The 13,645-nt window shown below is 34.7% G+C and overlaps 1 protein-coding gene across 2 annotated transcripts in view; it reads left to right on the forward strand.

Annotated features, from left to right (window-relative positions):
• Positions 1-13,645, forward strand: part of LOC144437262 (C-Maf-inducing protein-like) — an 86,952-nt gene that overhangs the window by 31,592 nt on the left and 41,715 nt on the right. For both annotated transcript variants that reach the window (XM_078126165.1, XM_078126166.1), the window contains exons 3-4: positions 7,527-7,649; positions 13,301-13,390. In XM_078126165.1, coding sequence (XP_077982291.1) covers positions 7,527-7,649; positions 13,301-13,390 — 213 coding nt within the window. The remainder of the gene's footprint in view (positions 1-7,526; positions 7,650-13,300; positions 13,391-13,645) is intronic.

Raw genomic sequence — 13,645 nt, forward strand, 5'->3', positions numbered from 1 at the left:
ACATAAACTACTAAACACTGTGTCTAGACTACCAAATTTAACAGTAGTCCAGAATACATAGACTGCTAAACACTGTGTCTAGACTACCAAATTTAGCAGTAGTCCAGAATACATAGACTACTAATCTAAAGACTGTGTCTAGACTACCAAATTTAGCAGTAGTCCAGAACACATAGACTACTATACATCATGTCTAGACTACCAAATTTATAGGTATAGCAAATAGAAAATAGGACCACGGTAGCTGAAACATCACTTGGCTGTGAATCTAGAAAATACTGAAGCAATTCACTGGACTAAATGTGGCCATCAAGCATAGAACTTAAATTTGAACCCTGGAATTTTAATGACACATAGTGTAATTTTTGTGATATTAGAATATACCACTATTGTCTACTAATGGAAAAGATGAGTTGTATGTGTATGTGTCTATTACTGTTAGCTCTCTCCATGTTACACTTTCATGTGCACTTGATGAGATGAAAACAAAGGCCTGACAGCCACTGTGTGGTTTCTATGGTATGTTCATGTGTGTGAAAGAAGTAAATGCTGTATTTCCTTGCTTTTTCATCACCATGGTAACTTTGATGGCGATGGAGCTTTACTGTATTGAATATGGTTCATGATTGTGAAATAATTTTCTACTGGAGGGAGGTTCTCTTAATAGGTTAAGTTCTTGTAAATGATAATGACTGGCAGGATTAAACTTTAATACAAGGATTGATGAAAAGTGTGTATTTGGAATTTTAAATAAAGTCTTGACAATTTCAATTTGTACATGATTATCGAAATCTCTCAGCAAAGATGTATAACTATCGAGCCTCAAAATTTCATGTCAGATATTGGATGGGATTATATTTTACTAATATATTTAGCACTGATTGACAAAGTTATTGTCAAAAGAAACTGTCATTCAGAGAATACAGTCAGTGATTGCTGTATTTGTAGGGTGTGGTCATTTTGGCATTCAAAGAATACAGACCTAAATCAGTCAAATGACAACAGTGATGGCCACATTTCGGTATTTCTAGGGTGTACAATAGTATTGGCATTCAAAGAATACAGACCTGAATCAGTCACATGACAACAGTGATGGCCACATTTCGGTATTTCTAGGGTGTACGATAGTATTGGCATTCAAAGAATACAGACATGAATCAGTCACATGACAACAGTGATGGCCACATTTCGGTATTTCTAGGGTGTACGATAGTATTGGCATTCAAAGAATACAGACCTGAATCAGTCACATGACAACAGTGATGGCCACATTTCGGTATTTCTAGGGTGTACGATAGTATTGGCATTCAAAGAATACAGACATGAATCAGTCACATGACAACAGTGATGGCCACATTTCGGTATTTCTAGGGTGTACGATAGTATTGGCATTCAAAGAATACAGACCTGAATCGGTCAAATGACAACAGTGATGGCCACATTTCGGTATTTCTAGGGTGTTCGATAGTATTGGCATTCAAAGAATACAGACCTGAATCGGTCAAATGACAACAGTCCACATCTTAGTAATTCTAGGGTGTGGGATAGTCCTAGTATTCAAAGAGCACCACAGACCTGGTTGGTTATGGTACTTCTCCACATTGCATTAACACTAATAACAGGGTGTCTTTGCATGGGGTGTGTTGAAATTCTGAAGAGAATTTTGATTTAGGAAAGATACAATTTATAGAAAATATCACATGTTATGATATTAACTGTGTGAATTTTATACACTGTATTTACTTTATGTCTAGAATTATCATAAACAAGTTGGTGGTTTTCCATCTGATGCAAAATGGTAATTCGGTCATACATGTATTAACTTCCAGTTCATTTAATTAGAAAACATAGAACATTTTTGTAATCTCAAACCCAATTCTTGATATTATAAATCTATAATTATGTAACCTATTGGAAAACTGTAAAGACAACTAACACATGGTTTGCATAGTTCATACTTTGTAAAAAAAAAAAAACCCACAAAACTGTATTTTCCGAAAGGTTGTTTGTTTGTTGAAAGGCTGTTACTTGAATTTGCCATCTGTTGTTTTAACTTGCAGTGAAAGCTATCAGATGCAGAGGTCTAGCACCAAATGTCCAAACAATATTTTGAACTCCAATGTTTTTCAAATCGTATGCTAGACATTTAAATAATGATATTCAGAAAATTATTGCTTTGTGTACTCTTCAACTGTTTCAGTTATTTTGAATTGATGTCATTTTGTCTGAAAATGGTGATAATATTTGATACAAAGAAGCATAAAATTATTTATAATGTCTGCTTTAAAATTGAAGATCTAATAGAACATCTGTATATACTAGGATATGTAGAGATTCCTCCTACCTCAATGATTGAGTTTTTGTAATTTCAACAATGTATCCAGGAAAGAAGGCAAGAAAAAATTTGGAAGCATTTAAATATAAACACTGAGTTGTAATGAACAATTTTGTTTTCAATCAGAAAAAGGATATTAGCATCATTACTGAGGTATATCTGTCTAATACATAATGGCAAAAAACCCCACAGGGAGTGATAGGTGTCGGGGTTACCTAGCAACTGTACTATGTCAGAAGTTACCCTGACAACAGAATTGTGAGCTAATGAACTTGAACAACATGACAGGAAGACTTATAATCTTAAACAGTGTTCAATTCCATATGTGGTGTTTAATTGACATTTTCAGAGGTGTTGAAGAGAACCTTCATTCAGTATAAGGTGTCTTTCTAATAACATTCACAACTGAGCTACAGAATAGATTGTCATCACCTTGACATAATATTACTATCTATAACCCAGGTGATCGTAGTTGTATTCTGAAATGAAGACGTAGGCTGTAGCTGTAAGTCTAAATAAGTGCTATTTGAATACTAGTAACACTTCATAAACTTGTGATGGAAATTAGATGACTTAATTAGTTTGAGTTTGTGATCTTAAGATTTGGTATCTCTAAAATATTGAAGATGGCAGTTAATGAATTTGATATCACCATAGCAATGATTGCTAGGCACAGTTGAAACTCTGACAGAAAGTCACTTTATTGTTAGCTAGCAGTGTGTGTGTGTGTGTGTGTGTGTGTGTGTGTGTGTGTGTGTGTGTGTGTGTGTGTGTGTGTGTGTGTGTGTATGTATGCGTGTGTGTATGTAGGTGGGTAGGTAGATAGGTAGGTATCAGTGTGTCTCCCCCCCCCCCCCCCCCCCCTAATTTGATATCACCTTGATTTGTGTAGCAATGAATGCTAGGCACAGTTGAAACTCTCTGACAGAAAGTCACTTTATTGTTAGCAGTGTGTGTGTGTGTGTGTGTGTGTGTGTGTGTGTGTGTGTGTGTGTGTGTGTGTGTGTGTGTGTGTGTGTGTGTGTGTGTGTGTGTGTGCGTGTGTGTATGTGGGTGTGTATGTATGTATGTATGTATGTATGTATGTATGTATGTATGTATGTATGTATGCATGTGTGTGTGTAGGTGGTTAGGTAGATAGGTAGGTAGGTATCATTGTGCCCCCTAAACCAATTTGACATGCTACTGGCATACGCAGTTTCTATAGTGACGCACCAAAATGTGATGTTCCCCTATTTCTTACCATGTGGTGACTCACAAGAGATCGCAGTTTTTTTCATTTTGACTCGCAACAAAATTTGGCTATTATGGTATTAGAGAGTACACTGGTACATGTAGGTATGTTTGTATGTAGGTAGGTGTGATATGATATGTACATGTATGTAGGTGCGTGGGTGTCTTCTTGCATGTACCATATGGTATGTATGAATTAATTGATTAATTTTGTTTATTTATTGATCATATTTTTTGATGCGTCTTGTATTTGTAGAAAGTGTTGTCTAGACTGATCTACAGATGGCATAGCACTAAGATCCAATATGTATGTTAATTTTCTCAACTCTTTCTAGAAATCAGACAAGAAGGAATGTGATATCAAGGTTAAAAATAGTATTGTACAGGTCAAGGTTAACTACAGTAATAAACTGGTTATTTTTGTCGTTATCCAATGCAAAAACTGATTGCTTGAAAGATGGGCACAATTACAATATAACCTCAGGTTTGATAAAAAATTGGATGCACAAAAATCCAACATTGTACTTTGTATTGAAGCAAAATAAAATGCATTGAAATTAATTACACTTTAATGTACATACACAAGATGGGAAAGTAAAATTATTTTGCAAAGCTTTTCTAAAAGCACTGTTTGAAATGAGATTACTCTATGCAAGATTAGTGTTTTCCATAATGATGAGTATATACTATTGTACATTAGAGAATACATTTGACAGTTTATTGGTATGAAGAGCAGGTATTTACTGATCTCCATCGATTTTGATACCAGTGATTGACAAGTCAAATCAGCCCTTAGTTAATTTCAATGTACATTCAACAGGTTATCTTTAGAAATATGTTATGAGGAAAAAAATGAAACAGCTGTGAAATTGTAAGTATGGGAAAACAAATATGAAAGTAAAACCTTTGCCCACGTATATGATTACTATTGCAAATTCGGGACATGAAAGTAATGGTGGCCTGTCCTGTTTGCCTGTAAATGTTGCAGATTTGAGTATAAATATCAGAGTTAGAATTAAGGTTACATTATGTTAATGTTAATGTTATTACAAGGTTATTTTATGTTAATGTGAAGCATCTCAACGATTTGGATAAAAAATTGAGCTGTCAGCGTAACCTATTGTATTTCATGATTTACGATCATTTTAGTCAACCTAAACACATATAATGAGTAGAGAAACCACATTTCTAAGGGGTTTATCTGAAGTTAATTCAGAAAATGAAAAGAAATTGGACAAATATTTGAACTTCTGAGATGAAAAGCTTGGCTGGCAGGCGACATTGTTGATGACAAGACAATGTAATATATGTATCGGGGTGTAGATACCCGTATGTAAAAAAAAGATGAAGGCCATTTGTATTGGTTTTAAGATTGTCAAGATTAAATGCTTTTAATGGTGTTCTTATTCCAATTAGTACAGTAGGATATCAGCAGTTAGAATTGATTGTAGATATTGATGTGGATGACCATGAACTTTTTGATGTGATATATGTTTTATGGTCAGGGTGGTCATCTGTAAGTGGTGCATTGCTTTCAAGTTTGATGCTGATAATGATATGCAAACATACCTACCCCGCAACTCCAAGGCTATGTTTTTGTACTAAAGGTGCCAAGGTGCACTGAAGTAACAATGGTTCTGAGTTAGGGTAGAATGTGCCTTGGGGACAAATTTTACTGGCTTGCCTAGGTGCTGAAATTCTATTTTGGATACTATGAGAATAACTATTACCTTTGAACTCATAATTATATTTCGATCCAATTATTATTATTAAGATTGTCCAATTAAATCTGTTTATTGCTGCCTGTTCTTCTTATAGTATCACAGTATGCATATTAAGTCTTCATTGCTGTTTATTAGTGTTTGAAGGAAATAGTGTATTTTAGCATCTTGTTGTACAGATGGGTTTCCTTACTAATAGTGAATTAAAAGTTTAAAGCAGCCTGGCTGCAGAAATGCAGTAATATTGAGGATTGTTTGATGGACAAAATAACAACAAAAATGAAATTCCAAAACCACAAACCACCACCACCACCACCACCACCACCACAAGTCACCACTACCACTACCACCACAAACACAAACACCACGAACACCAACATTATCGCCACCACCACCACCACCACCACCAACAACAACAACAACAACAACAACAACAACTGAGTAACAAAACAAACCAAACAAAATCTCAAACATTACAGCCACTTTTCTGTTTTCAAACTTATTGTTTGTTGCCAAGGACAGTGATTTATCTGAATCTTACTGTAAGCTTACAAGTCAATGTTAATATCCAATTGTTCACAGCTTGTCATTTTTTTTGTGTGTAGAGATCAAATACCCCCTGGTAGAAAGCGGATTAAGATGAATAATTATCATTCAAATGAATTATTGAAGCCATTAATAATGACAAGAGCTTGGAACATATGATGGTGATACTGCTGCCTTCTTTTTTGTTTTTCAAACTGACGTTTTGATGAAATAGTGATTTATTTGAATTTTATTGTAAGCTTACACATAGGTATTCAAGGAGACAGTCATGAATGATTAGCATTCAAATGAATATTGTAAAGCCATTAATAAGGACAAGAGCTTGCAACATATGATGATGATGATGATGATGATGACAACCACAGTAAATGCCCAGGTTACTAAATGTACGTGTACATTCTAGAAGTACATATACCATTACTGCACTATCTCAGTATCTGATCCTTCATTTTAATTATGTATGTTATAATGGATCGTGTATTTTATCATGACATGAATTGGAACAGATGGTGATAGCAGTGAATAGATGAACCCCAACCCTTTTATTCTGTCAAGACCATTAAAGATAAAAAGTGTCAAACCATATTTTTAATGCAAACATAGTACCGAAGTTATAGATGTTCAAATAATAATTGATTTTTATTTCCACTAAAAAGCATACACAAAGAGGATACATTATTCAAAGCTCCATCCTGTGCAGTTGCCGAGTACATATTGAATAAATGTTCACTTCTCAGCGGTGTCCATGCTTTTTTAAATGCATAGTTGCCATGGATTTATCTGCTTGTAATGAAACACCTCTACAGTCATGGTAGCGATTTGAAATCACTAATACAGTCATTATCTTTAAATTGACAAATCTCATCATGTTCTGGTTCAGTAGACACTTGGCTAAATCGCAGGTGATGAGTTCATGCAAAAGCCATGACAATATGGTGGTCTTGATTTTGAAAAACACAGTCGGTTTTTTTATGGGAAAATACTGAAGGGATGGTATTTGAGGTGTCTGTTTAGTAACAGGTTGTTCCTTATTACTCTCTATGCCACTGGCATACTTATTTGCCCAAAGAGCTGTGATGTGGGATTCTTACTTTAAGGAAATAAAAATAATAATTATGTAAATCTGTTGGTGTGTATGCAAACCTGAGCAACAATTGAAAGAAATGTCAAACCACTATGTGACTCATACGTAAGACTAGAAGCTTGATATCATTATCACATAAATCTGTTGATTAGTGTTGATGCAAACCCTGAACAATCAAATTTTTTGAGAAAAAAAAAAGGCAGAGACATAAACCAAGAACAATAGAATCATGCAAGAGTCATATTGTTACTCATGACTTTAATAGCCAAAATTGTGGCAAACATGTTAAAGATTTAACTGTAGGGAGCTAACAGTGACACTGACAGAGACCCTTTGTTGGTTTCTAGAAATACTGCACATCTACCATACACAATGTATTATGAATGCATGGATGTGTACATACATGTACATTTGTTCCTTGAGAAGAGTTGTTTCATAATCAAAATCTAGCTGTATGCATACAAAAAGAGATCAGGTATTCATGATGGTTAGTATTCCATTAAATTTACAGAAAATATTAAATTTTTAAATGATCCTTTTGTTTGAACTTTAAATGATGAAAATTCAATTCTAATTGTCTTTTGTTTGTTCTTTTTTCCCTCGTCAGGCAAGCAACATCTATTTACGTGACCAATGGCTGCATTCAATACAGTGGAAAAGGACTATCAATAAATATAAGAAATTGCTTAGAAATACAAAAAAGCCAGAGGTACTTATTCGAGAAATTAAGGTGAGTAATATCAGTTGTCATGGAAACATGAAAATTGCTTCATTTTTGTGACACCGTCATATATACGTTTTCACAACTTGGCAGCACCGCTGTAATTAAATTGCTTCAACATGCACGACACATTTTTTTTGTATATTGCTTCGTGATAGACAATTTTATCATTGTATAGCCAAAGTGACAAACAATCCTAAGTACATATATATATATATGTATATATATAACTTGGTGAGTATCAATCTGCTAAGACAGTGCTCTATACCGCAGTGGCAGAGCGTAATAGTTTTGGTAGTACTGGAACTCTTTCTTGGTTGTAACTCGGAGTTTCACGCATAGTGCGATCATCAGACAATTCAGAATTGTCTGATGATCGCACTATGCGTGAAACTCTGAGTTACAACCAAGAAAGAGTTCCAGTACTACCAAAACTATATATATATATATATATATATATATATATATATATATATATATATATATATATATATATATATATATATATATATATATATATATATATATATATATATATATATATATATATATATATATATATATATATATATATATATATATATATACATACACACATCTCTTCTCATTTTTGTTGAAACTGGCTCAGCTATAGCTATGGAATATTAATAGTTCTAAAATATATGAAAATATACACGTTTCAATACAAAGTGACAACAGCACCATTAAGGGTTCTTCTTGCTGACAGGATGAATGCTACTACCCCATTATCATTATCTTACTGATGAACTGACAGTGGCACTTTCACTTTTATTGGTTCTTTCCTTTATATAGTTTTGACTGGCATGTGAACACAAATAGCTGTGCTGTTCTATACATATCGGTAGATAAGCATTTTGTTCACACCTGAGTCTGGGACAGGTGATTAACTTCGTCTCACAGAACTCTGTTCATTGTTCCTTGACACTTACTTAGATATACATGTATGATTACAGCTTTCTGTAATTATAAACCTGTCCTTAGAATTATGGCAAGGTCACAGACGCTTTTAATATTCAGCATAAGTACATGAAAATGGCAAGGACGCTTTTGATAATCAATAGCCCTGTCCCCATATGAATCGATTTCAAATCGAATCAAATTGAATCGATTCAGTTAAACCGGTTCGAATTCAGTTTATGTCCCGACATGAAATGTTAGAAATGGATTTGAATCGATTCAGTTTGGTGTACTGTCCCGACACGCTAAATTTGATCATAGCCACAGTGCATTACTATGACGACACGCAATCAACATGGAGGATTTCGCGGGTAATAACCTCGTTGAGTTGTTGTCAAAGTTATCCGTCAAAGTGAGGGCTGCCAGAGCTCAACAGTTATTTGACTTGATGAAGGAACATTTGGATGTTGACTGCTATATTATGGGTGAAGCAATGCACGAGCGACGTAATGTTGGCCCTAATTTTACATAAATATAATTGAAGTTTAGGATGATCGAGAATAGCTGACAAGTGTATACGGACTTTGATCGATACTTTACACCTTTGCCAACACCTTCGCCACCTCTTACTGCCCATAAGAAACGTAATTCATTTGTTTTAGTTACTGTTTGTAATAGGAAATGGGAACATGGACTATTTGTCCTATTGCAACGCTTACTATTTCATGCACCCATTTACATCGTCATCGGTATGCAAACTAACTAGCAAAATTCATTCAAAGTTTAAAACATTTTATTATCTCTGCAAAACATTCTTTCAACGGGAAATTGTATTTACCAGTCCTCATGCTTTTTATAGAATCTTCATGCTGTTTCTGTGGTTTTATTCTCCCGTTTCTGCATACCGACCATCGACACTTGGTTATTAAAACAGGCACTGCACAATGACGGCGATGAGCATTGACCTTGATGGCTTTCACGTGTTTCAAATATCACGTGAAAAAATGTACAAATCTCTCCAAAATAACTACTAGTAAAACCATTGCTGAATAGTTGTTTTTGACGATCGGTCTTTTTGTTTTCATCTCAATAAACGGATCTAATAATGCTGAACAACGATGTCTTTGAGACTTGAGAGTTGACCTCAAATGCGTGACATTGCATCAGTAATTTCCGGATTGTCGTTTGTGTAAGTTTCCCGATGTCGGGCCTATCCCAACGTGACATGCAGCACGGCCTAGCTCTGAACCATTTGGACGTCTTTTCCACATAAATTCTGTAAAAATCAATTAGGGTGACAACCATATAAAATGTGGCTGGTACGATCGAATGATCGGCTCTTCTCGTTATCTTTCGTTAACAAGAGTCACATGACATGTCGTACACACAGTGTTGTTTATCTCTCTGTTGTTCGATGTGTCACAAGAGCGAACCCGTCTTGACTTTGGATTCAAATGATCCTTAAAACTGTATCGGATGTTATAAACCCGAGAAATTATAGGTACATATGAGGAATTTTAGTAATGTAACAAGTAGAAAGTCGTGCCCAGGCCGTTGGGTTAACCTTAATCGATGCCAGTTCGTCAAATACTACACTATCATTTCTGGTTGTGACAACTACCGCCAAATTGGAAAGAAATCTCTATCAATTTGAGAAATTTTGCGATCGACAAAAAGATTTCTTTTTAGGTGTTGATGAATCCATAATAAAATAAGGTTTTTATAGCAATCAAGTGGTTGTTTTTGTCACTCATTTATTAACATTCCATGCTCAGGCGATGCCATCTTGTGCTGGATAATACTTCACGTACTCCAGTTGTGTTCCAAAGTGAAGGTGTTGGCGTACATTTGTAAGTTGCAAAATTTAACCTGGAGGTTAAAGTGCGCAGCTGTGGGAAATGGACATTGAACTGATTCAAGTTAAATCGGTCCTTAGCTGGGTTTTCCTGTCCTAACAAGGACAAGTTAAATCTGTTCTGAACAGATTTACTTTGAACCGAATCGAAACCACCCCTTAGGTAGTTTCGAATCGGTTCAACTAAATCGATTTACAACCGCTTTAAGGGCATATGGGGACAGGAGAACTGAATTCGATTCAAATCGAAACAGGTTCAGAATTTAGGTTGTGACAGGGTTAATATACCACACACAAGATAAGTTGACCACCACATCGTTAGAAATACCACACACAAGATAAGTTGACCACCACATCGTTAGAAATACCACACACAAAATAAGTTGACCACCACATCGTTAGAAATACCACACACAAGATTTGTTGACCACCACATCGTTAGAAATACCACACACAAGATAAGTTGACCACCACATCGTTAGAACAAACATTCTGGTTTGTAGTACCCGGGTTGTTCTACATCATAATAACTTGTTCTGTGGGGCTCTAAACAAGGCAGTTGAATAAAAAAAAAATACCAATTACAATACAAAATTAAAAAAAAATAGGAATATTAGATTGCAACAATATTAGATGATTTAAGTATTAAAAGACAAAGTTTTTAATATTTAAGAAAGAAAAGACAGTTTACTTTTGATAGAACAATTTTGCTTATTTTCACAAGGGACATACACACAATCGAATTTATAGTAGAGGTCAAAGGTTAGAGGTAAAGAAAGGTTTAATATGTGTCCTACATTAGGTTTTATTTGTGCAGCAAAAAGGACTAGGATTTATCTGGAAGACTTTAAATTATAGTGATTTATCATTTCTTGGCATGTAACTTGAATAAACATTTGCAGACAGACTCATCAGGGTGGGCCTTTTTATTTTTATGTTTCTCTTGACCTGGTGAACTCTTTATTTCTTTGATTCAACAAAATGATTTTTCGATAAAAAAGACACCCTCTATGGCCAAATCAGAATTCAGTTATAATATCACTGATGGTAAAATGTTGAATTCGAGTACTTATTTGGCCAAAAATCATCATTTATTGCTGAAATTTAGGATCTGTAATATAACAAATAGTTCATAGTTTCCTTCTGACTCTTTATTGTCACTTCTAAAACATCTAGAATTATGAAATGTGAATTAAAAGCATTTCCAACACGGACACGCACACCTATGTGTTCCCTTTATTTATTTTTTTTTAACCAACTGACCACCCATCATTTTCTAGATGTTATGATGAGAAGCATAAATATGAAAAGGTTGCTCATAACATGTTTACAATGAAAAGCAAACACTGCATAGACATTGAAAACAAACCCCAGTTGTCATTCTTCTTATCAGGCGGAAGACATAATTCTTTCTTCTTGAGTGAAACATGGTGGTACTGTTTCGATGTTTGTGACATTTGGTTATCTGTTGTTTTCAAAGTTGTCCCAACTCTACAGCTGTTCAACCTACATGAACATATTCTCATAAACAATAAAGAAAAGACCATGTGTGTCTGTATGTATGTATGTCTGTCTGTCTGTGTTTGTTTGTCTGTCTGTCTGTGGAGTGTATCTGTATCTGTATCTGTATCTGTATCTGTATCTGTATCTGTATCTGTATCTGTATCTGTGTGTGTGCCTGTCCTGTCTGTCTATCTGTCTGTCTGTCTGTCTGTCTGTCTGTCTGTCTGTCTGTCTGTCTGTCTGTGTCTGTCTGTGTCTGTCTGTCTGTATTATGTGACCATGTTTGTGTATGTATATGTGTATATGTATGTGTGTGTGTGTCTATGTATGTATGTATGTATGTATGTATGTATGTATGTATGTATGTATGTATGTATGTATGTGACCATGTTTCTGTCTGTAGTAAGTCTGTCTTTCTATTAGTCTACGTGCCCATTTATCCATAAGCAACAAATCATTATGACCATGTGTTTGTGTGCAGCTGTTTCTCTCAGTCAGAATTCATTCAAGGCAAGTACAGAGACAAGGAATCACTAAGAACCTCAGGGAATATAACTATTTCAACATCAAATCAAGTTTAACTATATTACGGTAATTTAGTGTTAAAAAAAATATGAAATATTTCAAGTCACTTTGAACATGTAAATCAGAAGTTTAGACACATGTTAAGGAAATAACACAATACTTTACAGTGCAGAAAATGGGATTTGACAAAGTGTTTAAAATTTCAGGTTGATCTTATATGTACAACCTTGAATCTGAGCAACAAATGTAGTGGAAATGGAAAAATTACTCATAATACTTGTCACAGCACAAAATGTCCATATCACTTCAACATACTCTGATCTTGTCTCCACAACATTGATTTAACATACAAAATGTACTTATGCCATGGATTGTATATACCCCATTCATTGGATGTCACAACAACCCATCATGTCTATGTCACTGGTTATGCAGTATTTAAAATGCACGTCAAAACATTCCAAATTGCTGTTATTTCTCATGATTGTTCATAAATGATGCTTGAGAAGGTACTATTATATTATTCCCCTATATTTTTCTTCTTTCAGCTGCAAAATACCTAAAGGTTTGTCACTACTCGTCGCTAAGGTCATTCTCATTTTCCTTCGCTAAATGAAGACAAATGTTGGGGAATACTATCAAATATCTTAGTTTTTCAGCAAACAAAAAGCCCTTCATCTGAACATGCGTATCCAATGACCACTGAACTTATTAAACAAAATGTGTATAACTTTCAACTTAAATCGATCTCGTCCCGACAACTTAGGTTGTAACATAGCTAATGGAAAGTTGGCTGTGGGATTTGGAATGATTAGATTTGGTGCCATAAGTTGAATAACCATGTGTGTTCTGTCTACAGAGTCTAATAGAGATGACGATATGTACACATGTTCAAGATGAGGATGTCTATCAAGTGCCTTTGGAGATTGTGTCTGACATACTTTCACAGGTAAAATGCAAATGTGTTTGTAGAATTTTGTACCTGTAGTTATTGAATTCTAAATGCAAGGAGAGGAATCCTTTGAAGAGCTACATGTATGTCTTTGTGTTTTGATTTGAAACAGCTAAGAGTATATGAAAGAGTAAACCAGATACGTGCAGTACCTTGATTGACTATTTGTAAAGCATTTAGAAATCTATAAATGACGTATTGATTATGTTTTAGTTGAGCATGTTTTCCTGATAAAAACTCTGTAGTGAATGC

Source organism: Glandiceps talaboti, chromosome 7 (genome assembly GCF_964340395.1).
Source record: "Glandiceps talaboti chromosome 7, keGlaTala1.1, whole genome shotgun sequence".
Classification (NCBI taxonomy): domain Eukaryota; kingdom Metazoa; phylum Hemichordata; class Enteropneusta; family Spengelidae; genus Glandiceps; species Glandiceps talaboti.